The sequence below is a fragment of the Octopus bimaculoides genome, chromosome 3, assembly GCF_046866305.1.
Source record: "Octopus bimaculoides isolate indiv1 chromosome 3, ASM4686630v1, whole genome shotgun sequence".
Classification (NCBI taxonomy): domain Eukaryota; kingdom Metazoa; phylum Mollusca; class Cephalopoda; order Octopoda; family Octopodidae; genus Octopus; species Octopus bimaculoides.
Genome location: NC_142930.1, coordinates 21,667,582 through 21,695,036, shown reverse-complemented (window position 1 = coordinate 21,695,036; position 27,455 = coordinate 21,667,582). Strand labels below are relative to the sequence as shown.

General features: G+C 41.8%; 1 protein-coding gene across 1 annotated transcript in view; it reads left to right on the top strand.

Annotated features, from left to right (window-relative positions):
• Positions 1-641: 641 nt before the first annotated feature.
• Positions 642-27,455, top strand: part of LOC106875506 (BCAS3 microtubule associated cell migration factor) — a 60,162-nt gene continuing 33,348 nt past the window's right edge. Inside the window, exons 1-8 of the mRNA XM_089348674.1 lie at positions 642-793; positions 1,615-1,690; positions 3,492-3,592; positions 6,846-6,927; positions 8,942-9,005; positions 11,490-11,600; positions 14,822-14,898; positions 17,012-17,088. Of these exons, the coding sequence (XP_089204800.1) occupies positions 692-793; positions 1,615-1,690; positions 3,492-3,592; positions 6,846-6,927; positions 8,942-9,005; positions 11,490-11,600; positions 14,822-14,898; positions 17,012-17,088 (690 nt within the window). The 5' untranslated portion in view covers positions 642-691. The remainder of the gene's footprint in view (positions 794-1,614; positions 1,691-3,491; positions 3,593-6,845; positions 6,928-8,941; positions 9,006-11,489; positions 11,601-14,821; positions 14,899-17,011; positions 17,089-27,455) is intronic.

Below are 27,455 nucleotides of genomic sequence, written 5' to 3'. Positions count from 1 at the left end.
TATATATATATATATATATATATATACGTATGTCCTCAGCAGTTACAGCCCATGTTTCACTGCCATGTAGCATGGTTGTTCGTACGCATGCGTCATACAGTCTGCCTTTTATTCTGAGTGAGAGTCCCTTTGTCGCCAGCAGGGGTAAGAGCTCTCTAAACTTTGCCCAGGCTATTCTTATTCTAGCAGCTACACTTTTAGCGCACCCACTCCCAATCATCATCATCATCGTTTAACGTCTGCTTTCCATGCTAGCATGGGCTGGACGATTTGACTGAGGACTGGTGAACCAGATGGCTACACCAGGCTCCAATCTTTCAGTTTCCGTCTACCAAAACCACTCACAAGGCTTTGGTCAGCCCGAGGCTATAGTAGAAGACACTTGCCCAAGATGTCACGCAGTGGGACTGAACCCAGAACCATGTGGTTGGAAAGCAAGCTACTTACCACACAGCTACTCCTACATATATATATACACACACACATACATATATATATATATATATATATATATATATATATATATACGATGGGCTTCTTTCAGTTTCCGTTTATCAGATCCACTCACAAGGCTTTGGTTGGCCCGAGGCTATTGTAGAAGACACTTGCCCATGATGCCATGCAGTGGGAATGAACCTGGAACCATGTGGTTGGTAAGCAAGCTACTTACCACACAGCCACTCTTGCGCCTATGCTTATTAAATTTTTGTTGACAGTTTCCCCTTTCTTTTCTTTCAGCGATAAAACAATGATGGAAAGTGTTGTGAATTTCATATCTGATGTCGTCCCACAGGTAAATATTACTTGTCTATTCTTTCAAAATCACTAAAATAATACAGGAGAATAACGACAATAGTCCTATCTCTCAACTATCACATTTGTTACACAAACTAAGCAACAGATGACAAAAAATATTCAATCTAGACCTCACTTGTTTATTAAATCCTGGATTTATCACATGCTTGTTTTATTACCAAATCACTTTTAATTTTCCTATTAAAATTTCATACAGTTCTATATTTAAGAGATGAGGAATTATGTACATTATTTATATTTGACAGCTGTGTCAGCTGAACCGTTGTGTTAACAACAAAAGCTCACGGGCATATGGCGTAGTGGTTAAGAGTGCAGGCTACTAACCCCAAGATTCTGAGTTCGATTGCAGGCAGTGACCTGAATAAGTAATAATAATAATGATAATAATAATAACATCGAAAAAATACCTTAGGAATGGGAACAAGATGAGGACAAACAAGCTCACGGGCATATGGCGTAGTGGTTAAGAGTGTGGGCTACCCCAAGATTCCGAGTTCGATTCCAGGCAGTGAACTGAATAATAATAATAATAACAACAACATCGAAAATATACCTTAGAAATGAGAATCTAGGTTCGAAATTTCTCCAAGAGACCTGATGAAGGCTGGAGAGTATATCAGCCGAAACGTGTTAACAACAAAAAAGATGAGGACAAATATCCCGCAAATGTAAATAATGTTAAAAATTCATGTTAGTGGTGTTCTCCAACTATGGGGCACACCATGTAATCGAAACTCAGTAGGGATGCTATTCCTTTTATAGGTTGTTAATATAGGTGTAATTTTTATTTCTTCTCAGGCTTATGGAAATGCACAGAAAACAGATGACAGGGAAAAAGTGCAGTGGGTTCGCTTTGAACAATGTGACGCCAATGGTGAGTTCAGTTGATTCTCAACTAATTGCTTCTAATTCCAATAAGGTTTTATAATCTTGTCCTCTCATCACCATTGATTGTTCATAATTATAAGTCAATACTGTGTTCTATTGTATTCATAGTGCTATTAAATCATGTGTTGCAGGCTTTTCTTCAAATTTTCTGTAGAAATCATAGCTGGCACAATTTTACATATTAAACACTTTCCTGGAAGCTGGTACATAAATATTAATGCAGTATTTCATTATGCAACCATAATATACACGACATACATGATTGAGTTTAATCGCCCAGAGAAAAAAGTTGGATTTAAGAAGCATCAGATGTGGTGTGCAAGAGAGATGACTGCAATGGTATGGTCATGTGTTGTGAATGAATGAGGACAGCTGTGTGAAAAAGTGTCACACCCTAGCAGTTGAAGGAACCTGGGGAAGAGGTAGACCCAGGAAAACCTGGGATGAGGTGGTGAAGTACGACTTTCGAGCATTGGGCCTTACCGAGTCAATGACTAGTGACAGATCTTTTGAGATATGTTGTGCTTGAAAAGACCCGACAAGCCAAGTGGCCTATGCCAATGGGTGTAACCAGCCCACTTATGAATACCCCTCATTCATTGGACAATAAACTTTGCTTGTGAAGACCTATTGAGGAAAGTGAAATCAAAATCAAAATCGATAACGTGGCCGATGACAGTACTGCCTGATCGGCACTCGTGCCGGTGGAACGTTCAAAGCACATCTAAGTGTGACTGTTGCCAGGACCACAGATTGGCTCCCGTGCTGGTGGTACGTGAAAAGTGCCATTCAAGTGTGATTGCTGCCAGAGTTGCTGGACTGGTTCCCATGCAGGTAGCACACAAAAAACATCAGTCTAACTGTCAAACCCATGCTAGCATGGAAAGCAGATGTTAAACGATGATGATGATGATGAATATACTACAAAGCATATTAAATACTTTGTAAGTTAATACATTGTTCTTCTTTGTTAGCAGTGCTATTAAATTACTTGTTAAAGTTATCTCTACAGGTTTTCTATAGGAATTATAACCAGCACTGATGTTTGTTATGACATTTCATATCTGAGATATCAGATCTAAACAAACAATGAGGTCGAAGATGAAAAATGGTTAGTGGGTGTATATGCTATATTTCAGGAGTTCTTACTCTTTCATCAACACTACATCCGATCTATTAATCATCCACAAACTCTAACCCTAACTCTAACACCCTAAAAGTAACCGTAACTACAGAAATGTTTTGAAATTTTTGTCTGAATCATTTTTCTGCATATTTAGAAAAAATTTTAAAAATTAAAAAAAAAAATTTTACAAACATTTTTGGAAATTTTTTTCAGAATCATAATCTCTGTATTTTTCCGCATATTTTGAAAAAAAAAAAAGAATTTCTAAAAACACTAAAAAAATGAAGGAAATGGGGGTGGAAGGATGGGGAGTAATTTTAAAATGCTGATTTTTGCCAAGTTTTTTTCAGATTTGTATTCCCTGTAGCCGAAAAGGGGGTTTTTGTGTTGCAAAAAAAAAAATTTTTGATAAAGTGTGGATTTTTGTGGGGGACGAGTGGAAGTCTTGCCCAAAATGCTGTGTCCTTATAAATCATTAAGTTTGCAGGAATGCGTTTAATATGTAAATTGATACATCCAATAATGCTACACTGCTACATTTACTGGTTATTTAAGCAATGAGTTTATTGATAAGTAATAGGATTTGATGGGTGCTGATGAAGAAATGTTATGTCTTTTATATAACATTATTCTTTAATAGCCTTTCCATTTATTTTAATAGATTTCAGCAGAAATCCAGATTTTGCTCACCTCGATGTAAAAGTTGGACCTCTTGTTATCATTCTGGGATATACAAACGGTGTCCAGGTTTGGAATTTAACTGTAAGTTTGTCATTTTATTACCGTTTTTAAATATACATCGTACCTTTACTTCATTGGACTTGAAATGTGCTTTGTAGCATTTGCAGAAATTTCATGAAGGCCCTATGAAAACCCTACAATGTTAAGGTATCTAGGACCCTCATCAGAACCCATCTCCTTCAAAAGAGGGTCTTCTGACTTGAAACCTGCTTTGTAGAGCTCAGAGAAACTTCATGAAGGCCCTATGAAAACCCTACCATGTTAAGGTAACTAGGACCCTAATCAGAGCCCATCTCCTTCAATAGAGGGTCTTCTGACTTGAAATCTGCTTGAAATCTGAAGGCCAAGGGTCAGTTCTGTTGCCCTTCTCTGCTTAGAAGTTGCTTACTCGAATCAAAATGTGCACTAGTGCATTGTTCTTGTGCAAATGTTGTGGTTTTCTGTGACAAAAGTCTTCTGATCTGCCTCGAAGCTCTATGTCCTTTGAAGAAAGACCTTTCAGTTTGAATATACTTCTAGTAGTGCTCCAGGCACTTGTGAAGGGCCGGGGAAAGTTTCCCAAACTAAATGTGCACAGTGCCCTTCTTGCAGCCTCTTGGCTCTTCTCATTCAGTTTGGAAATAACAAACACAGACAGGGTGTGAGATCTGGGCTCTCGGAAGGCCAAAGGTCAGTTCTTGAATCAAAATGTGCACTAGTGTATTGTTCTTGTGCAAATGTTGTGGCCTTTTCTGACGAAAACCTTTTCCTAAACCTCCCCAAAACTCTGTCCTTTGAAGTAGAATCCTCTGGGGTTTAAACACTCTTGTAGGGATCTAACCACTCAGTGAAAACCCTCGGGAAGCCCTCAAAAGTGAGGGTATGCACAAAATTTGTCAGAACCCATCTCCTTTGAAACAGGGACTTCTGTCTTCAAATTTGCTTTGTAGCATTTGCAGAAACTTCATAAAGGCCTTATGAAAACCCTACAATGTTAAGGTATCTAGGACTCTCATCAAAGCCCATCTCCTTCAAAAGAGGGTCTTTTGACTTGAAACCTGCTTTGTAGAGAAACTTTATGAAGGCCCTATGAAACCCTTACAATGTTAAAGTATCTTAGAGCCTTGTCAAATCTCATCGTTGTTGTTTAATCTCCGCTTTCCATGCTCGCATGGGTTGTACAGCTTAACTGAGGGTTAGGCTCCAATCTGATCTGGCAAAATTTCTACAGCTGGATGCCCTTCCTAACGCCAACCACTCTGAGAGTGTCATGGGTGCTTTTTACGAGCCACCAGCACGAGGGCCAGTCAGGAGGCACTGGCAACGACCATGCTCCAATGGTGCTTTTTACGTGCCATCAGCATGGGAGCCAGTCCAGCAGCACTGGCAACGATCACACTCAAATGGTGCTTTTTACATGCCACCAGCATGGGACTAGTGAGGCAGCACTGGCATCGACTGGTGCTTTTTACGTTCCACCGGCACAGGTGCCAATCAGGCGGTACTGTCATCAGCTATGACAACGACTTCACTTGCCTCAACAGTTTATTGCCCAATGATTGAAGGCTGCTCTGAAATGGGCTGGTTATGCTGCACTGCATAGACCTTGGTTATAGTCTCACTTGGCTTGCCATGTCTTCTCTAGCACAGCATATCTCCAAAGGTCTCGGTCACTTGTCATTGCCTCGGTGAGGCCCAACGTTTGAAGGTCCGTGCTTCAACACGTCTTCCTAGGTCTACCTCTTCCACAGGTTCCCTCTACTGCTAGGGTGTAACACTTTCACACACAGCTGTCCTCATCCATACACAACCCAAGACCATACCAGTGCAGTCGTCTCTCTTGCACACTACATCTGATTCTTCTTAAGTCCAACTTTCCTTTCAGAGTGCTTACACTCTGACGTGCATGCACACTGACATTACACATCTAGCGGAGCATACAAGCTTCATTCCTTGCAAGCTTAGACATGTCCTCAACAGTCATGGCCCATGTTCCACTGCCATGTATCATGGCTGATCTCCTTTAAAAAAGGGTTTTCTGACTTAAAATGTGCTTTGTAATGCTCTTAGACACTTCATGAAGGGCCTATAAAACACCGGCAATGTTAAGGAGCCTTGGACCTTAATCAGAGCCCCCTTCCTCAAAAGAGGGTCTTCTCATTCAAATGCACTTTGTAGCATTCCCAGACGTTTCACAAAGGTCCTATGAAACTCCTCCGATGCTAAGGGGCCCAGGATTTTGTCCCAGCGTTTTTCAACTTTGAAACGATTGTAGGGAGGTTAAGCCAGGTCTGGACTGTAGTGAGGATTAGGAAAAGTTGGGCTTGCCCCATCTCCTTCAAAACAGGGTCATCTGATTTCAAATGCACTCTGTAGTGCACCCAGACTCTTCATGAAGGTTGGCATGTAAAGGGATTGAGGGTCTTGTTACAGCCTCTTTTGACTTTAAAACAACTGTGGGGATGGTGAGGAACAGTTGTGTTGCCCATCTCAGTCAAGTAGTTGATTACCACAATGGAATTGTGATAAGCAGTGTTGAGTAGAGTGTGTTCCAAATGCCTTTCCAGCTGTTTCAAATGAGAATGATAAAACATTATTTACATTTTACGGATATTTGTCCTCATCTTGTTTGTTGTTAGCACAATGTTTTGGCTGATACACCCTCCAGCCTTCATCAGGTGTCTTGGGATATTTTCAAATCTCTATCACAGCTGTTTCTTTTAGTCTGGAATGACAAAAGACGGTAGGTCAGCTTGTTGGTAGGCGTTGTTCAAAGTGCTTGTACAGTTATCTCTTTCAGTCTAGAATAACAAAAGGTGGCAGGTCAGCTTGTTGGTAGGCGTTGTTCAAAGTGCTTGTACAGTTATCTCTTTCAGTCTAGAATAACAAAAGGTGGCAGGTCAGCTTATTGATAGGAGTTGTTCAAAGTGCTTGCGGAGCCATCTCTTTCAGTCTGGAATAACAAAAGGTGGCAGGTCAGCTTATTACTAGAGTATGTTCAAAATGCTGCTACAGCTGTTTCAATGTGGAATAATAAAAAGTTGCAGGTTAGTTTATTAGTTATGTTCAAAGTGCCGGTACAGCTGTCTCCTTCAATGTGGAATAACAAGGAGTGGCTGGTTAGTTTATTTATAGGATATGTCCAAAGCTCTGTCACAGCTGTCTCTTTCAGTCTGGAATTTCAGGACAGGTCAGCTTATTAGATGTCTAGTAATGATGTTAATGATATATGAAAATTACAATTCTTTCCATTTTTTATTTAATTGTTGTTTTTTTCCCACTTTTTCCTTCCCAGACTAAAGGAGAAGCACAGGAGGTGATGTCGATCCGTCAGGGCCCTGTTCGAGCAGTGAGGATCTTGCCGACCCCTGTACCTGGTGTGTATTTTTCTTTTATTTGTTTCAGCCATTTGACTGTATTCACTCTGTATTCACTTTAAGAGTTTGCTTGGTGCCTTTTATATTCCACTGGCACAAATGCTTTTTATGTGACACCAGCATATAAATAGTAGGGCCCTAGACAAACTTAAGCTAAGAATTAAGGTTGTAGAAAGGCCAGGCAACCCTATCAAATTCCTATTTGGTAGAACCTACCCTTTTAGTAGAAGCCCCTGTACTGATAGGAACTGCACTGTATGTAGATTTAGTCCACAAACAAACTGTAAAGCCAGGAATGTATCTGGTCATCCCATAAGTTCTGTCCGAAAACCCGTCAGAGTGTAAGTATCTTGAGAGAAAAGCTGAACATTAGAAGCATCAGTTGTGGTGTGCAAGAGAGACGATTGCGCTGGTATGGACATGTGGTGGGAATGGATGAGGATAGCTGGTAAAAAAGTGCCACACCCTAGCGGTTGAGGGAACCTGTGGAAGAGGCAGGCCCAGGAAGATTTGGGATGAGGTGGTGAAGCATGACCTCCGGACATTAGGCCTCACCAAGGCAATGACTTCTGACCGAGACCTTTGGAAATATGCTGTGCGTGAGAAGACCCGGCAAGCCAAGTGAGACCAAAATCCAAGGCCTCTGCCAGGGATGTAGCCAGCCCAGCAAGCCAAGTAAGATCGTTGCCAGTGCCCCTGGACTGGCTCTTGTGCGGGTGGCACATGAGATGCACCATTTTGAGTGTGGCCGTTGCCAGTACCGCCTGACTGGCTCCCGTAGGATTTTCGAGTGAGATCGTTGCCAGTGCCCCTGGACTGGCTTGTGCGGGTGGCACATAAAAGACACCATTTCGAGCGTGGCCGTTTTCGTGCGGGTGACACGTAAAAGCACCCACTACACTCTCTGAGTGGTTGGCGTTAGGAAGGGCATCCAGCTGTAGAAACTCTGCCAAATTAGATTGGAGCCTGGTGTTGCCATCCGGTTTCACCAGTCCTCAGTCAAATCGTCCAACCCATGCTAGCATGGAAAGCGGACGTTAAACGATGATGATGATGATGATGATGATTAAACATTCTAAAATACTATTAAATTTCATTCAATTTTAAAAACGGTAAAATCAGACAGAACTTATGGGATAACCTGATATATCATCATCATCATTTAATGTCTGTTTTCCATGCTGGCATGGGTTGGACAGTTTGACAGGAGCTGACCAGCTGAAGGGCTATTCAAGTTCCATATCTGCTGTGGTATGGTTTCTACAGCTGGATGCCCTTCCTAACACCAACCACTTTGTAGAGTGTGCTGGGTGGTTTTTGATGTGCCATTGGCATGAGTGCATTTACACACCATGGGCACGAGTGCTTTCTAAGTGGCACTGGCACCTGAAAGGACAAGCTGGTATGTTTGGAAGACAACGATTTTACTTAGCTTGATGTGTCTTCTCAATTAGAGCTCAGCACTTCTTTATGCAGCTGTCTTCATCCATACACATTGCATAACCAAACCAGCACAGTCTCCTCTCTTGCACACAACATCTGATGCCTCTGATCCCCAGTTTTCCTCTTAAATCATTTACACTCTGTTGTGTGTGTGTGCACACTAACATTACCCATCCACCACAGCATTGTAGCTTCATTTCTTTCAAGCCTTCACAAGTCCTCTGTAGTCAAAGCTCATGTTTCACTCCTGTGTAACATAGCGGTATGTACTCAAGCATCATACAATTTACCTTTCACTCTGAGAGGCTTTTAGTTACCAACACATTCCTTGGTCTACCCCTTCCAAGGGTACCTTCCACAATTAGAGCTCAACATTTCTTTATACCGCTGTCTTCATTCATACATATTACATGACCACACCAGTGCAATCTTTTCTCTTGCACACAACATCTGCTGCCTCTTATTCCCAATTTTCTTCTTAAATCATTTACAGCCTGTATTTTTTGTTTGTTTTTGTGGAGGGTTAAAATGGAAGATAAATCCTGAAAGAATCTGTTTTTCTCTTCTTCAGTTTTTGAAGAAGTTGACAGCTTCGCAAGCAAGCGGCCATTGATGGTGATATGTGATTCGTCAAAGTAAGTATTTGTTTTCATTACTAATTGAGAAATATATCTTACATATAAATTAAAAGTGTACAGAAAATAAAATGCCAGAGTGGAAAGCTAGAAGTAGTTAATAGCTTCTGTTAGATAGCTTCAGGCCCTTCTTGATATGTAGATCATACTTGAATGGTGCTTTTCATGAGTCACCGGCACAGGAACCAATCCATCGCCCTGGCAATGATCACACTTGGATGTGCTTTTATTTGATATTAATTGGTTGAAGGAGAGGTTTTCTTCTAGCTGCTTGTCCCATAATACCCAAGCTTATGCAGATATGTAACACATGTTCTTGGACTAACTTCTAGCTGTTTTGCAATGTGAGAAACATTTGAATGGGGTTTGTTTTCCACAATTCTCTTGAAACAGCGAAGCTTCCTTTCTGAGGGCCCAGCTCGGTAGGGATGAGAATGTGTTGATTCTTTTCCTTGGCTTTTGAATTGCACTATAATTCTATTAACTGTTGCAAGAAGAATTTGAAAATTTTGGGCAATTTTTCGTTGGCTAAGATCAGCCTCAGATTACCCAACAATATAACCACCTCTTTGAAAATCTGACAGTTCTGCTGAATTTTTTGTGTGTGGCGTGGTTACTCTTCACAAATGTTTAACATAATGACAACCTGGAATAAAAAAAAGAACAATTACATTGTAAATTCTACACCGCTGAAAACATTAAAATGCTTAGATCAAAAATTTTGAAAATTAAAGATGTCTATTTACTTCCTGCATGTCTGTGTATATCTGTTGCACATCTGGTCTTCGTCCTGTGCCAATCACTTTACAATGTGGACTGGATGCTTTTTATGTGGCACCAGCACAGGTGAGGTCAGTTTTGGCAGGGTTTTTACAGCAGCATGCCTTCCAAATGCCACCCACTTTACAGTGTGGACTAGATGCACCAAATGGTGAGTAGCCTACAGCAACAGTTGGAAGTTTGTTTACACTAATGCTTCAAGCATTGATTACACCTACGTTTGGATATTGACCATGGCTGCTACATAACGCTTGGGGATTCCAATGGGTTAACAGCAGAACCTGCATATCTGGACATTTCCCAAACTATTTTTCTCCTGAAGATGGACCTTTCTACCCGAAATATAAAAGTGTTATAAAACTTACCATATTATGAGAAGCTGTCTATTTCTTCTCCCTTTTCACCTTCTGAAGATGGGTCTTTGTGCCTGAAATATAAAACTTTTATAAAACTTTCTGCATTGTCAGAAGCTTTCTACTTTCACTCTTTTTTTACCTTCTTTGATATAACAATGCTTTGTTAAGAAAGTTCTTGGACACTTTTAACATATCCCTTTATTAAAAATTAAAAAAACAACAAAGAACAATCAGGAATCACTAATGAACATTCAGCACAATGATGGTTCAAGAAATTTCATAGCGGTGATGAGAATCTTGAAGATGATAAGTGTAGTGGTCGGCCATCGGATGTTGGCAACGATCAACTAAGAGCCTTTGTGGAAGCCAATCCATGCACAACTGTTTGAGGGCTTGCTCCTGAATTAGATGTAATGTATATGACAATTTCCAATCACTTGAAAGAGATTTGAATAACAAAAATACTTGTGAAATGGGTGCCGCACGAATTGAATGACAACCAATAAACATGCCATTTTGAAGTGTCATCTTCCCTTCTTTTATGCAACAAGAACGACCCGTTTCTCGACCAGATTGTAACTTACGATGAAAAGTGGATTCTTTACAACAACTGGCGATGCTCAGCTCAGTAGTCGGACGGTGACGAAGCTCACTTCCCGAAGCCAAAGTTGCACCAAAAGAACATCATGGTGATTGTTTGGTAGTCTGCGGCTGGTCTCATCCATCACAGCTTTTTGGATCCAGGCGAAACCATTACGGCAGAGAAGTACTGTCAGCAATTGGATGAAATGCATAAGAAACTCCAACAATAGCCAGCATTGGTCAATAGTAAAGGACCAATTCTTCTCCATGACAATGCTCTGCCGCACATCGCACGACTGACCCTGCAGAAGTTGAACGAATTGGGCTACGAAACTCTGACTCATCTGCCATACTCACCAGACCTCTCGCCTACCGACTACCACTTTTTCAAGCATCTCGACAACTTCCTGCATGAGAAATGCTTCAAAAACCAAGACAATGTCAAACACGCCTTCAATGACTTCGTTGCCACCTGAATGCAGGATTTTGATGCTATTGGCATAAATAAACTTGTTTCGCATTGACAAAAGTGTGTTGATTCTGATGGTGTTTATTTCAATCAATAAAGTTTTGTTTGAGCCGAGATATGTGCATTTGAATTTAAAGGTTAAAAACCACAAGAACTTTCTTGACAACCTAATAATACAATGCTCTTATAAAATAATAATTATTTCTTCATGTCCCAAGTGCATCTGCTGCACATCTTGCCTTTGTGCTATGCTCCTTCTATTGTTTTCTGTTTCTTCTTTCCTTCTCACACCTACAGCTCATGTCAATCCTATTGCTCTGCAAGATTAGTGTCATTGAAAACCGGTGAAGAATGCCACAGTTTGTCTTTTAAAACGCTGCCAATACAAAATGTTGAATGCAATGCTCGGTGAGTATCATATTTTGTTGCCTGTTTCAATCATTTAACTGTGACCATGCTGGAGCATCACTTGAAATTATTTTAGTGTACTGGCTAAACAAAATAGTTAAATATTCAGGCATATAAGCCCCAAATTTTCTCCATTGGGGGCTTATATGCCTTGATATTCAAGCATTTTGTTTACCCAATTACATGGTGATTGCTATGCTGGGCAAAATTCCTAGTGGAATTTTGTCCGCTTTTATGCTCTGAGTTCAAATTCCACGCAGGTCGACTTTGCCCTCCATCCTCTTGGAATTGATAAAATAAGTACAAGTTGAACACTGGGGATGTTGTAATTGTCTTAACCCCTCCCTCGAATTTACTGGCCTTGTGTCAAAACTAGAAATCAATATTAGCATTAATTAAGGTGGTGAGCTGGCAGAATCATTAGCATGCTGGGTAAAATGCTTAGCAGTATTTTGTCTGGCTTCATGTTCAGAGTTCAAATTCCTTTCATCATTTTGGGGTTGATAAAATAAGTACCAGTGAAACACTGGGGTCAATTTAATTGACTAGTCCCCCTCCTGCAAAAATTCAAGCTTTGTACCTTGAGAAGAAAGGATTATTATTATTATCATTATTATTATTATTATTATTATTATTTTTTGTTTGACTTTTGCTTTACATTTGTACAAGTTGGCTCCAAGTCTCACCCAGAGAATTCAAGAGACAACAACGCAGTTCTATATTTAAGAAATGAGGAATTATTTACATTAGATGGATATTTGTCCTCATCTTGTTTGTTGTTAGCCAATGTTTCGGCTGACAGATCCTCCAACTTTCATCAGGTATCTTGTGGAAATTTTGAACCTTGGTTCTCATTCCTAAGGTATTTTTCGATGTTGTTGTTGTTGTTATTATTATTATTATTATTATTATTATTATTATTATTATTATTATTATTATTATTATTATTCAGGTCACTGCCTGGAATCGAACTCGGAATCTTGGAGTTAGTAGCCCACGGGTATATAGCGTAGTGGTTAAGAGTGCAGGCTACTAACCCATAGATTCCGAGTTCAATTCCAGGCAGTGACTTGAATAATAATAATAATAAGAAGAAGAATAATAATAACAATAATAATAACAACATTGAAAAATACCTTAGGAATGAGAACCCAGGTTCGAAATTTCCCCAAGACACCTGATGAAGGCTGTGGAGGGTATATCAGCCAAAACGTCGTGTTTACAGCAAACAAGATGAGGACAAATATCCGTCAAATGTAAATAATGTAAATAAGAGGCAAGTTAAAAGTTCATGTTGGTGTTATGCCTAGGGTGCCATATATTTGGTTCTGTACAAAGTGTTGTTCTAGAGAATGTTTAAGAAACCATAAGAAAATTATGAGTATGTTTTAAAATTTGAGATTACTTAGACAGTATTTTGCGTAGGATATGGACAGTTCCCATGAGTACTATCTTTTGAATATCTGCCATTCTGGGGTTTCCTGGTATCTGAGCTAGGTAGCAATCAGCCCCTTTTGCTATCATTCCTAGGGCAGCTATGACAACAAGTATTGTTTTAGTCTTCAGGTTCCACATTTTACTAATTTCTATTTCAAGATCTTTATAGTTGCTAGTTTTTGGTAGGTCTTGACATATGTTTATATTGATCGGGACAATCATATCAATGAGGAGGCATGATTTTTGTCTGAAGTCTTTCAAAATGATGTCTGGCCTATTTGCATCTTTCTTTCTGTCAGTTTGAATGGCGAAGTTTCAGAGGAGGGAGATGTGATCATTTTCAAGCACTGGAGTTGGTTTTTATTCCCACCAGTTTTTATCATGGGGCAAGTCCAGGTTTTTGCAAATTACCCAGTGAATATATTGTGCAGCTCCATCATGCCTGTTGAGATATTTTGTAGGCACAAAAAGACTGCATATGGAGACAACATGATCAATGGTTTCATTATTATTATTGTTATTGTTATTATTATTATTTTATGTTTGACTTTTGCTTTACATTTGTGCAAGTTGGCTCCAAGTCTCACCAAGAGACCTCAAGAGACAAGTTAGAAGTTCATATTGGTGTTATGCCTAGGGTGCCATACATTTAGTTTTGTACATAGTGTTGTTCTAGAGAATGTTTAAGAAACCTTAAGAAAATTATGAGTACGTTTTAAAATTTGAGATTACATAGACAGTATTTTGCGTAGGATATGGGCAGTTCCCATGAGCACTGTCTTTTGCATTTCTCTCATTTTGGGGTTTTCTGGTATCTGAGCTAGGTAGCAATCAGCCCCTATTGCTATCATTCCAAGGGCACCTGGTATTGTTTTTGTCTTCTGGCTCCACATTTTGCTAATTTCTATTTCAATATCTTTATACTTGCTCTATCATTATTATTATTCAGTAGTTTTATTTTTATAGCATGTTTTCACTTCACTACCAAGCACAGCTCTGTGTGCTTTGGGTATGTACTGTGGTTTGCTGTGGTGCTCTTATGGTTACTGTATTGAAAGTGTTTTGCGTAGGATGTGTGCAGTACCCAGTAGTGCAATTTTCTGTATGTTATATATATTTGTAAGTCCTGGTGTTTTTGTTATGTATTTGTCTGAATATTTTTTTATTATACCTAAGGCACCTACTATGATAGGAATTATTTCTGTTTTTAGACTCCACATTCGAGTTACCTCTATTTCCAGGTCTTTGTATTTTCAAAGTTTCTCCATTTCTTTTAGAGAAAGGTTGCTATCTGCTGGTATTGATACATCAATTAGAAAGCATATTTTTACTTCATGATCTCTGACAACTATATCTGGCCTATTACTACTACTACTACTACTACTACTACTACTACTACTACTACTACTACTACTACTACTACTACTTTTATTATTATTATTATTATTATTTAAGACATTGCACAGTATCCAATATCGTGATGTTGTTGATTGAAGATTTTGTGTTTACAGGGAGTTTGTACTGTCAAGTCACAACAAGGACCTCAGGTAGATAGTGCTTTGCACAATATGTGTGCAGTTCCAAGTAATATTGCATAAAGTACTGTCTGTCTGATATTATTATTTATTATCATTAAAACAGTGAGCTGGCAGAATTGTTAGCCAGGAAAAATGTGTAGCGCCACGTGAAATCGCTAGCCTTGTACTGAAATTTGAAATTACTACTTGTTGATTGTGTTATATTGTTTTTATAACTTTTTATTAATTCCTCCAACATTTTCACAGGGTTGTTATAACAGTTTTTGCAGAGAAAATGGCTGTTTTTGAAGCTTGCCAATTCCGTCAACTATTTTGGATCACAAGTAAGTAAATGTATTAGATTTAAAAGAAAGTTCCAACAACTTTTTTTATACTTTTCATCATCATCATCATCATTGTTTAATGTCCGTTTTCCATGCTAGCATGGGTTGGACGGTTCGACTGGGGTCTGGGAGGCCAGGAGGCTGCACCAGGCTCCAGTCTGATCTGGCAGTGTTTCTACAGCTGGATGCCCTTCCTAATGCCAACCACTCCGTGAGTGTAGTGGATGCTTTTTACGTGCCACCAGCACAGGGGCCACAGGAGGCTGGCAATGGCCATGATCAGTGCGTTCCTTTTACGTGTCACTGACATGGAAGCCAGTCGAGGCGGTGCTGGCATCAGCCATGTTCGGATGGTGCTTTTTATGTGCCACCTGCACAAAGGCCAGAGGAGGCTGGCAACAACCACGATTGGCTGGTGAGTTTTATGTGCTACCGACATGGAAGCCAGTCAAGGCAGTGCTAGCATCGGCCATGTTTGGATGGTGCTTTTTATGTGCCACCAGCATGGGTATCACAACTATAATTTCCATTTGATTTTCATTTTGATGTTGATGTACTTGACTCAATAGGTTTCCTCAAGCACAGCAGGTCGCCCTATGATCCTAGGTACTTTTGAATGGGCTAGGGCTGGTTATGCAAAACTGGTGTAGGATGCAGCCGTAAACTCACTTTATTTGCCAGGTCTTCGCAATCACAGCATATTTCCAGAGTTCTCGGTCTTCACCACCTCATCCCATGTTTTCCTAGGTTTACCTCTACTCCGGATTCCTTCAACTGTTTGGGAGTGGCACTTATTCACACATCTCTCTTCATCCATCCATAGTATATGACCATACCAGCACAAACGTCTCTCTTGCATGCCACATCCGATGCTTCTTATGTCCAACATTTCTCTCAGGACGCTTACACTCTGTCGTATGTGCACACTGACATTACACTTCCAGCGGATCATGCTAGCTTCATTTCTTTTGAGCCTATGCATGTCTTCAGCAGTCATGGCCCATGTTTCACTGCTGTGAAGCATGGCAGTTCGCAAACATGCATCATATAATCTGCCTTTCACTCTGAGCCAGAGGCTCTTTGTCACCAGTAGGGGTAGAAGCTAAGCTTATTCTAGTGGTAACACTCTCTGAGCATCCACCCCCACTACAGACTTGGTCACCTAGGTAACAGAAGCTATCAACCACTTCTCGTTTCTCCCCCTGACATGTAATGGAGTCTGTTTTCTGAGCATCTGTGGTGTTTATTGCCCCTGTGCATCTGCGGTGTTTATTGCCCCTGTGCATCTGCTGCATGTGAAAGCTATCTTCCCGGTTAATCTTCCTTTGATGTTGCTGCACCTCTTATGTGTCCATAGCTTACACTGGGTACATCTTATGGAATTTCTACCTACAGCTTTTCTACAAATCAAGCAGGGGTGTGTGATGTGTTCGCCTTCCTTCTTACTAGAACTTTAGTCTTTGCAACATTGACTCAAAGGCCCTTCGATTCTAAACCTTGCTTCCAAACCTGAAATTTCTTCTCTAGTTCTGGTAGTGACTCTGCTATGAGTCCAGGTCATCAGCATAGAGGAGTTCCCAGGGGCAACCTGTCTTGAATTCCTCTGTTATTGCTTGGAGGGCTATGGTAAATAGAAGGGGGCTGAGGTTTGATCCTTGGTGGACCCCTACTTCTACCCAGAATTCTTCACCATACTCATTTCCAATCCTAACCCTACTGACGGCATTTCTGTATAGGGTCTGTACAGCCTTTATTAACCATTCGTCAGTACCCAGTTTCTGTATCGCCCACCAGATAAGGGATCAGGGGACCCTGTCAAAACCTTCTCCAAGTCCACAAAAGCCAAATATAGAGGTTTATCTTTGACTAGGTATTTCTCCTGCAGTTGCCATACCAGAAATATAGCATCAGTGGTGCTTCTACCAGGCACAAAACCGAACTGCATCTCATCTAAGCGGACTCTCTCCCTAATTAGTTGGGCTACGACTCTCTCCATGACCTTCATCACCTAATCCAGCAGTTTGATACCCCTGTAGTTATTTCTATTGATCCTATATGAATAAATATAGGATCAATATTTAAGGACTAATCATGATTTTCCATCATTTTTCAGACTGCTATCCTTGCCCAGGACCGAACATCAACCCAATTGCATTAGGGGCACGCTGGTTAGCATATGCAGATAAAAGAGTTAAGTATAATTAAATTACGATTTCATTGTTTTGTTCTTTCAGATTTTTTCCATGTCTAATTGTTTGGCAAGAAGTTTGTTTTTGAACCTCATGGTTCCAGATTCAGTCCCATTACATAGCACCTTGAGCAAGAGTCTTCTACTATAGGCCCTTGCACCAACTCCAAAGCCATGTGAGTGGATTTGGTAGATGGAAACTCAAAGAAGCCCATTGTATATATATGTATATATAGCTGCTGTATATATATATATATATATATATATACAACTACACTCTCTGAGTGGTTGGTGTTAGGAAGGGCATCCAGCTGTAGAAACTCTGCCAAATTAGATTGGAGCCTGGTGTTGCCATCCGGTTTCACCAGTCCTCAGTCAAGTCGTCCAACCCATGCTAGCATGGAAAGCGGACGTTAAACGATGATGATGATGATGATGATGATATATGTATATATGTATATATATGTATATATGTATATATATGTATATATGTATATATAGCTACAGTCTACATTTTACTCTGAGCGAGAGGCCCTTGTCTCTCGCTCAGAGTAAAAGGTAGACTGTATGGTGCATGTGTATGAACAGCCATGCTACATGGCAGTGAAACATGGGCCATGACTGCTGAGGACATGCGTAAGTTTGCAAGGAATGAAGCCAGTATGCTCTGCTGGATGTGTAATGTCAGTGTGCATACATGACAGGGTGTAAGTGCCTTGAGAGAAAAGTTGGATATAAGAAGCATCAGATGTGATGTGGAAGAGAGACAATTGCGATGGTATGGTCATGTGTTGCGAATGAATGAGGACAGCTGTGTGAAAAAGTATCACACACTAGCAATTGCGGGAACCTGTGGAAGAGGTAGACCCAGGAAAACTTGGGATGAGGTGGTGAAGCTTGACCTTTGAACATTAGGCCTTACCGAGGCATTGACTAGTGACCGAGACCTTTGGAGATATGCTGTGCTTGAGAAGACCCAACAAGCCAAATGAGACCATAGCCCATGGCCTATGCCAGAGGGTGTAACCAGCCCACTTATGGATACCCCTCATTCATTGGACAATAAACTTTGCTTGTGAAGATCTATTGAGGCAAGTGAAATCAAACTCAGAATCACTGATGTAGCTGATGACAGTACCGCCTGATTGGCACTTGTGCCAGTGGAACTTTAAAAGCACATCCGAGTATGATCGTTGCGAGGGCCATGGATTGGCTCCTGTGCCGGTGACTCGTGAAAAGCACCATTCGAGCTTGATTGTTCCCAGCATTGTTTTACTGGTACGTGAAAAAGAACATTTGAGCATGGTAGCAGGTAGCACGTAAAAAGCACCATTTGAGTGTGGTCAATGCCAGTACCGCCAGACTGGCTCCTGTGCAGGTAGCATGTAAAAAACACCTTTTGAACATGGTCGTTGCCAGAACTGGCCCTCATGCTGGTAGCATGTAAAAGCACCCACTATACTCTCAGAGTGGTTGGCATTAGGAAGGGAATCCAGTTGTAGAAACTTTGCCAGATCAGATTGAGTCTGGTGCAGCCTCTGGCTCATCAGTCCTCACTCAAACCGTCCAACCCATGCCAGCATGGAAAGCGGACATTAAATGATGATGATGATGATGATGATGATGATGATGATGATGATACAGCATGGAAGATAAGACTGTGTTTACATAGGTGTACAAAGAAAAGACAAAATAATGAAATGAATTAATAAGGTAATTATGATCTGCGCTGAAAAAAAGAGAGGTTTAGATGTAGTAGGTTGAAAAGCAAGATTGCTTATCTGAACATCTGGTTTTTTTACTCATTTTGACAATGTGCACAAGAAATTTATTAGCTTGCTACTTGCTGAAAGGAGAGACTGTGATGCTTTGAGCATAGCTCTATGTCATGTGTATATTTATGTGTGTCTTTGTGTCTGTCTTTGTCTCCCACCATTACTGCATGACAACTGATGTTAGTGTTTTTTATGTCCCTGTAATTTAGCAGTTTGGCAAAAGGGCCCGATATAATAAGTACTAGGCTTAAGAAATATATATGTGTGCATATATATATATATATATATATATATATATATATATATAGAATAATAATAAATGGAGCAAAACGCATATAATCAATAAGTTCCTTTAATTCCTACATATGTTTCAAAAATTATATGCACTCTACTCCAAAGAAGTAAGAGATGCTGGTATACATATAATTTCATCATCAGGGAACCATATTACAAATGCAAGACTTACGCTGATTTTCTCAGTTTTTGTGTGATTTCTGCTACCCTGGTAACTATTAACATACTTGCATTATCGAAATTTTTCAGCCAAGATAATATTAATATATACATAAATATATATAAATATATATATATATATATATATATATATATATATATATATATATATTCTAAATTATCTCGCTGACATACTACGACGAAATCTCCAAGATGCAGATAAGATAGAGATTTTTTTATTTATTTACGGCCTCAAACATCTCATAATACCTTCGCGCTTTAGTTTGCCCCCTATTATTTATCTTGTTTCTCTCCATGAAATTCAATTGAATTCAGTTGTTGTCTTAAATTCATGCTTATTCATTTTCTAAGCTTCCTAAATTCATGCTACGTTATATTCTAATCACCCAGAATTCATTGCTCTTTTAAAAATTACGATTTATGCATTGTTGTCTCTCAAATATTTAAAATCTACAATTAAGAGCCCTATCTACTCGCTGGCGGTACCTACCCACCACTACCCATTTTCCTTTATTCAAAAATTCTTATCGCTCCTTAAAATTATGGCTTTTAAGTGTTGATTTCTCAGCCCAAGAATTACAGCGTGATGTGCTGCTTGACTGGTCCCCCCTCTCTCTCTCTCTCTCTCTTTATATATATATATGATGATGATGATGATGATCTTTTCTCCCGCCATGCCTCTGTCTACCCCTCCATCCTCTCTCTCTCTTTCGTAGTTTTTCCTTAAGGTCTTCAGGTTCTGGCTATATATAAATGAGAAACCCATTCTAAATTATCTCGCTGACATACTACGACGAAATCTCCAAGATGCAGATAAGATAGAGATTTTTTTATTTATTTACGGCCTCAAACATCTCATAATACCTTCGCGCTTTAGTTTGCCCCCTATTATTTATCTTGTTTCTCTCCATGAAATTCAATTGAATTCAGTTGTTGTCTTAAATTCATGCTTATTCATTTTCTAAGCTTCCTAAATTCATGCTACGTTATATTCTAATCACCCAGAATTCATTGCTCTTTTAAAAATTACGATTTATGCATTGTTGTCTCTCAAATATTTAAAATCTACAATTAAGAGCCCTATCTACTCGCTGGCGGTAACCCGCCCTCCCACCCCCTCCACCGGAAGTTCATTCCTCTGTCATCCCACCCCCTCCACCGGAAGTTCATTCCTCTGTCATCCCACCCCCTCCACCGGAAGTTCATTTCTCTGTCATCCCACCCCCTCCACCGGAAGTTCATTCCTCTGTCATCCCGCCCCCTCCACCGGAAGTTCATTCCTCTGTCATCCTGTCAACCTCGGCTGTCTCCCGGAACCCATCTAGTGGCCTTGGCCATCCTCTCCCCTACCTTTGGGTAGCGCATTAAGGTTGAGAAATGTTTGCAGGTTGTAGGTACTGTTTTGCTTATGAATTCTTCCAATTGCAAGTTTTCTTTTCAGGTACACGACACTGCTTTTCCCCTTCCCAGGCTACAGGCCCACACCCCCAACACCCATACTGTTAGGATTGGCACTCTCAACGTCGACACGCTGAAAGGTAGATCTGGTGAAATTGTTGAGATGCTTGAACGGAGATGCGTAGATATGTGCTGCATCCAGGAAGTAAGATGGAGAGGAGGTTCTGCAAGGTTCCTCACAGGCAAAGAACACAGGTACAAGATTTTCTGGGCAGGGAACACTGACGGGGTCGGGGGCGTAGGAATACTTCTAGCGGAGAAATGGGTGGATAAGGTAATCGAGGTCGTTAGAGTAAGTGACAGAGTACTTAAGATCAGACTTGTGCTTCATCATAGATTAGCTACTGTCATCTCAGCCTATGCACCTCAACCTGGGCTACCAGATGGTCTGAAAGACCAATTCTATGACACCCTCTAGCAAACTACCTCGTCGACAAGTGACAGGGACCTTCTCTTTGTGGCTGGAGACTTCAACGGTCATGTCGGACGTCGTGCTGGGGGCTTCCATGGCATACATGGAGGCTATGGCTTCGGTTCCCGCAACGAGGAGGGAACCAGACTGCTGGAGTTCTGTGATGCAACCAATCTTATGGTCTGCAATACCAACTTCAGGAAACCTGCCAGTCACCTAGTCACCTACCGCTCCGGCAGACACTCTAGCCAAATCGACTACATCCTCGCCAGAAATAGGGAAAGAGGGCGGCTTATAAATGCCAAAACCTACCCTGGCGAAGAATGTACCCCACAACATAGATTAGTAGTTAGCGACTTTGGGATCAAGGCAAAATGGGTGCCCAGAATTAGACAGGCTTGGAGAAGAAGGGTGTGGAAGCTTAAAGACCCTGCAAACGGACAGAGACTTAGAGACAAGTTACTTGAAGCATTTAACGAAATAGAAGGGGATATAGCATCATACAACATGGAAGACAATTGGAGATTTCTGCGGGACAACCTGTTGAAAGCCACCGACCAGATTTGTGGGTGGTGTAAGGTCCCCTCCCAACCCAGAGTAACGTGGTGGTGGAACAAGGAGGTAGACAGGGCTATTAGACAAAAGAAACAGGCTTGGAAGGACTGGAAGAACGGTGGTAGCAGGGAATTGTACCAATGTGCCAGAAGGGAGGCTAGGCGACAGGTTTATTTAGCCAGAGGGGAAGCAGATAAGGAAAGATTTGCCAATGTTCTGCGCCGTGAGGACCAAAGACTCGAGGTATTTCGTGTTGCAAGACAGTGTAGGAGAGAGAATAGTGATGTTGTAGGAGAGAAATGTGTTCGCATGGATGATGGTACGCTTGCATTAAATGAGGATGCAAAGAAAGAGGTCTGGAGATGCCACTACGATAGATTGCTTAATAAAGAGAATGAATGGGAGAAAGAGAGCCTGCCTTATGTCGACCCAATAGAGGGACCAGCTATCCGAGTTGATAGTACCAGGGTAGATAAAGCAATTAAGAGTATGAAGACCGGGAAAGCCCCCGGCCCATCAGGAATCACTGCAGAGATGCTCAAAATATCTGGCAGTGTTGGCTATAGCCTAGTCACCCGTATTACGAACCAGGTGATACACGAAGGAGTCATACCCTATGACTGGTGTAGCAGCATCATAGTCAACTGCTACAAAGGTAAAGGGGACGCTTTAGATACAAATAATTACAGAGGCATCAAGCTGTTAGATCAGGTTATGAAAGTTACAGAGAGGGTCATAGCCCAACTAATTAGGGAGCGAATCAATTTAGATGAGATGCAGTTTGGGTTTGTGCCAGGTAAAAGCACTACTGATGCCTTATTTCTAGTGAGACAGTTGCAGGAGAAATACCTAGCTAAGGATAAACCTCTGTACCTGGCTTTCGTTGACATGGAGAAAGCCTTTGACAGGGTCCCCCGATCCCTTATCTGGTGGTCAATGAGGAAACTTGGGATAGAAGAATGGTTAGTGAGAGCTGTGCGAGCCATGTACAGAGATGCTGCCAGTAAGGTGAGGGTTGGAAATGAGTACAGCAATGAATTCCGGGTAGAGGTAGGGGTCCACCAAGGTTCCGTCCTCAGCCCTCTATTATTTACCATAGTCCTCCAGGCAATCACAGAGGAGTTCAAGACAGGTTGCCCCTGGGAGCTCCTCTATGCTGATGACCTTGCCCTAATTGCGGAGTCACTATCAGAACTAGAGGAGAAGTTTCAGGTGTGGAAGCAAGGTCTAGAATTGAAGGGCCTTAGAGTCAACCTAGCTAAAACCAAAATCCTAATAAGTAGGAAGGTAGATAAAACACAAACCCCTTCAGGTAGATGGCCCTGCTCAGTATGTAGAAAAGGAGTAGGTAGTAACTCTATAAGATGTACCCGGTGCAAGCTATGGACACATAAGAGGTGCAGCAACATCAAAGGCAGGTTAACTAGCAAGTTAGTTTTTGTTTGTGGCAGATGTTCAGGTGCAATAAAGACTGCAAACAAACAGGAAACAACTTCTATCTCATTCCAGGGTGAAAAACTAGAGGTAGTCGATAGCTTCCGCTATCTGGGCGACCAAGTTAGTAGTGGGGGTGGGTGCGCTGAAAGTGTAGCTGCTAGAATAAGAATAGCCTGGGCAAAGTTTAGAGAGCTCTTACCCCTGCTGGCGACAAAGGGACTCTCACTCAGAGTAAAAGGCAGACTGTATGACGCATGCGTACGAACAACCATGCTACATGGCAGTGAAACATGGGCTGTAACTGCTGAGGACATACGTAAGCTCGCAAGGAATGAAGCCAGTATGCTCCGTTGGATGTGTAATGTCAATGTGAATACCCGTCAGAGTGTAAGTATCTTGAGAGAAAAGCTGAACATTAGAAGCATCAGTTGTGGCGTGCAAGAGAGACGATTGCGCTGGTATGGACATGTGGTGAGAATGGAGGAGGATAGCTGCGTGAAAAAGTGCCACACCCTAACAGTTGAGGGAACCCGTGGAAGAGGTAGGCCCAGGAAGACCTGGGCTGAGGTGGTGAGGCAAGACCTTCGTACATTGGGCCTCACCGAGGCGATGACTACGGACCGAGACCTTTGGAAATGGGCTGTGCGTGAGAAGACCCGGCAAGCCAAGTAAGATCGTTGCCAGTGCCCCTGGACTGGTTCTTGTGCGGGTGGCACATGAGATGCACCATTTTGAGCGTGGCCGTTGCCAGTACCGCCTGACTGGCTCCTGTAGGATTTTCGAGCGAGATCGTTGCCAGTGCCCCTGGACTGGCTTGTGCGGGTGGCACATAAAAGACACCATTTCGAGCGTGGCCGTTTTCGTGCGGGTGACACGTAAAAGCACCCACTACACTCTCTGAGTGGTTGGCGTTAGGAAGGGCATCCAGCTGTAGAAACTCTGCCAAATCAGACTGGAGCCTGGTGTTGCCATCCGGTTTCACCAGTCCTCAGTCAAATCGTCCAACCCATGCTAGCATGGAAAGCGGACGTTAAACGATGATGATGATGATGATGATGATATAGTGAGAATTTACAAAAAAGCAAAAGACAAAGATGGGTGTGTAAACAGCAAACAGCTGTACTAGTTTAACGCTCGGGACGTGAGAAAGTCTTTTGGGTTTCGAGCATATGCTCTTTGACAGAAAGGAACACAGAAATAAACTGGGAGAGAAAATAGAAAAAGGTATAGTGGCTAGCGATCTACCATGGTGAATGCTAGACAGAGGGGTCACACAGGAGAACCAGAAAGAAGAGGAGATAATAAAGTGGTGGTGATCTCAAACAAGGGTGTGCATGCGTGTGTATTTGAGAGCGTGTATGTGTGTGTGCTTGCGTGTGGAAGAGGGCTGGTGAGATTGACGTGTACATGTGTAGGTGTGTGGATGATGGTGTAGGTGCTGGGAAGTGGTCAGTGCTAGTGTATGCAGGGTGGTGTGTAGTGGTATGGTGTTGGTGTGTGGAGGAAGCAGGGATGGGATGTATAGGGATGGTGGGGTTGGAATGTGAAGTGGTGGGTAATGAGAGAGGGGTGATGGTGAAAGGAGAGGGTGGAAGGGAGACAGTGGTAGGAGTGAAGAGAGGAAGTAGGTGCCAGAGCAAGAGAGGAGAGGTGGCTGGGAGGAAGTAGGTGTGAGAGGGAGAGAGGAGGAGGGTTAGATGAAGAGAGGAGAGTTGAGCCCATGTGGCGCAAAGGAGCAAAGAGAAAAGATTAATTCCTGCTCACAGCAAAGACGGGAGCCCGCATGGCCCCTGTGCAAGGACATTCCAAAGTGTTGTATAGAGTGACCGGTAGAGTGGAAATGGCGCGAGACCGGGGTGTTGTTGCCGAGTCAGATGTCTCATAGGTGTTCCACAAACCAGTCAGCCAAGCAGTGTCCCATTTGACCGATGTATAGAGAAGGGCAGAGAGAGCAGGATATGCAGTAGATGACGTTGCTAGAAGTGCAGGTGAAAGAGTCAGTGTGTATATATAGTTGAAATTTACAGAAGAATAAAAGATGAAGGCAGGTGTATGAACAACAAGCAGGTGAATTAGTTCGATGCTAGCTAAGGTGAGAAAGTCTTTTACATTTTGAGCCTACGCTCTTCAACAGAAAGGAACACGAGGAAATAAGCACATGTACATATATATATATGTATGTATATCATCATCATCATCATCGTTTAACGTCCGCTTTCCATGCTAGCATGGGTTGGACGATTTGACTGAGGACTGGTGCAACCGGATGGCTACACCAGGCTCCGATCTAATTTGGCAGAGTTTCTACAGCTGAATGCCCTTCCTAACGCCAACCACTCAGAGAGTGTAGTGGGTGCTTTTACGTGTCACCCGCACGAAAACATCCACGCTCGAAATGGTGTTTTTTATGTGCCACCCGCACAAGAGCCAGTCATGGGGCACTGGCAACGATCTCGCTCGAAAACCCTACAAGGCCAGTCAGGCGGTACTGGCAACGGTCACGCTCAGGATGGTACATCTTATGTGCCACCTGCACAAGAGCCAGTCCAGGGGAACTGGCAACGATCTCACTTGGCTTGCCAGGTCTTCTCACGCACAGCACATTTCCAAAGGTCTCGGTCAGTAGTCATCGCTTCGGTGAGGCCCAATGTTCGAAGGTCTTGCCTCACCACCTCAGCCCAGGTCTTCCTGGGCCTACCTCTTCCACGGGTTCCCTCAACTGTTAGGGAGTGGCACTTTTTCATGCAGCTATCCTCATTCATTCTCACCACATGTCCAAACCAGCGCAATCGTCTCTCTTGCACACCACTACTGACGCTTCTTATGTTCAGCTTTTCTCTCAAGATACTTACACTCTGACGGGTATGCACATTTACATTACACATCCAGCGGAGCATACTGGCTTCATTCCTTGCGAGCTTACGTATGTCCTCAACAGTCACAGCCCATGTTTCACTGCCATGTAGCATGGCTGTTCGTACACATGCGTCATACAGTCTGCCTTTTACTCTGAGTGAGAGTCTCTTTGTCGCCAGCAGAGGTAAGAGCTCTCTAAACTTGGCCCAGGCTATTCTTATTCTAGCAGTTACACTTTCAGCGCACCCACCCCCACTACTAACTTGGTCACCCAGATAGCGGAAGCTATCAACTACCTCTAGTTTTTCTCCCTGGAATGAGATAGAAGTTGTTTCCTGTTTGTTTACAGTGTTTATTGCACCTGAACATCTGCCACATACAAAGACTAACTTTGTAGTTAATCTGCCTTTGATATTGCTGCACCTCTTATGTGTCCATAGCTTGCACTGGGTACATCTTATAGAGTTACTACCTACTCCTTTACTGCATACTGAGCAGGGCCATCTACCTGAAGGGGTTTGTGTTTTATCTACCTTCCTACTTATTAGGATTTTGGTTTTTGCTAGGTTCACTCTAAGGCCCTTCGATTCTAGTCCTTGCTTCCACACCTTATATATATATATATATATATATATATATATATATATATATATATATATATATTATATATATATATACATATATATATCAGATGTTATATAGCGTGAGAGAGTTAGGGGTTGGGGGTTCAAACTGTTAGAACAATTCCACCAAAAATGCCTTCGTCATATTTTAAAAATTAAATGGAATTTTTTTACTCCAAACACACATATCCTTGCATCTGCAGGCATCCCTTCAATTAAAGCCACGATTTTGAGGAACCAATTGAGATGGTGTGGCCATATTGTATGAATGGCAGATGAGCACATGCCAAAACAGCTGTTTTATGGCGAGTTTGCAGAGGGGAAATGCTATCGGCATAAACCTAAACAAAGGTTTAAGGATGGCATAAGGACTGCTATGAAGTCACTTGGAATGGCTCCAGAAGATATAGAAGCCCTCGCTTCAGATCGAGTTGGATGGCGAACAAAGGTGTGGAGTGGAGTGAAAGCGTTTAAAGAGGCTAGGATGACGCAAGCAGGACTCAAGAGATATTTAAGGAAAAATGTAAAGATCGAGAAGGTGAATGACAAGGACCTTTTTGTGTGCACAGTCTGTGACAGACCATGCCTGTCTTTGGCTGGCCTCAAATCTCACCTGCGAACCCATGGAAAACAAACTTCAACCAGCTATTCTGATTATATGTCTGTGCACAAGTTTGAATGTGGTGTGTGCCAGAGGGCTTGCAAATCCAATGGGGGTCTTAAAAGACATGTTAGGATCCACAATGAGCAGAACTTACTTGCAGGTATTGGTAGTACAA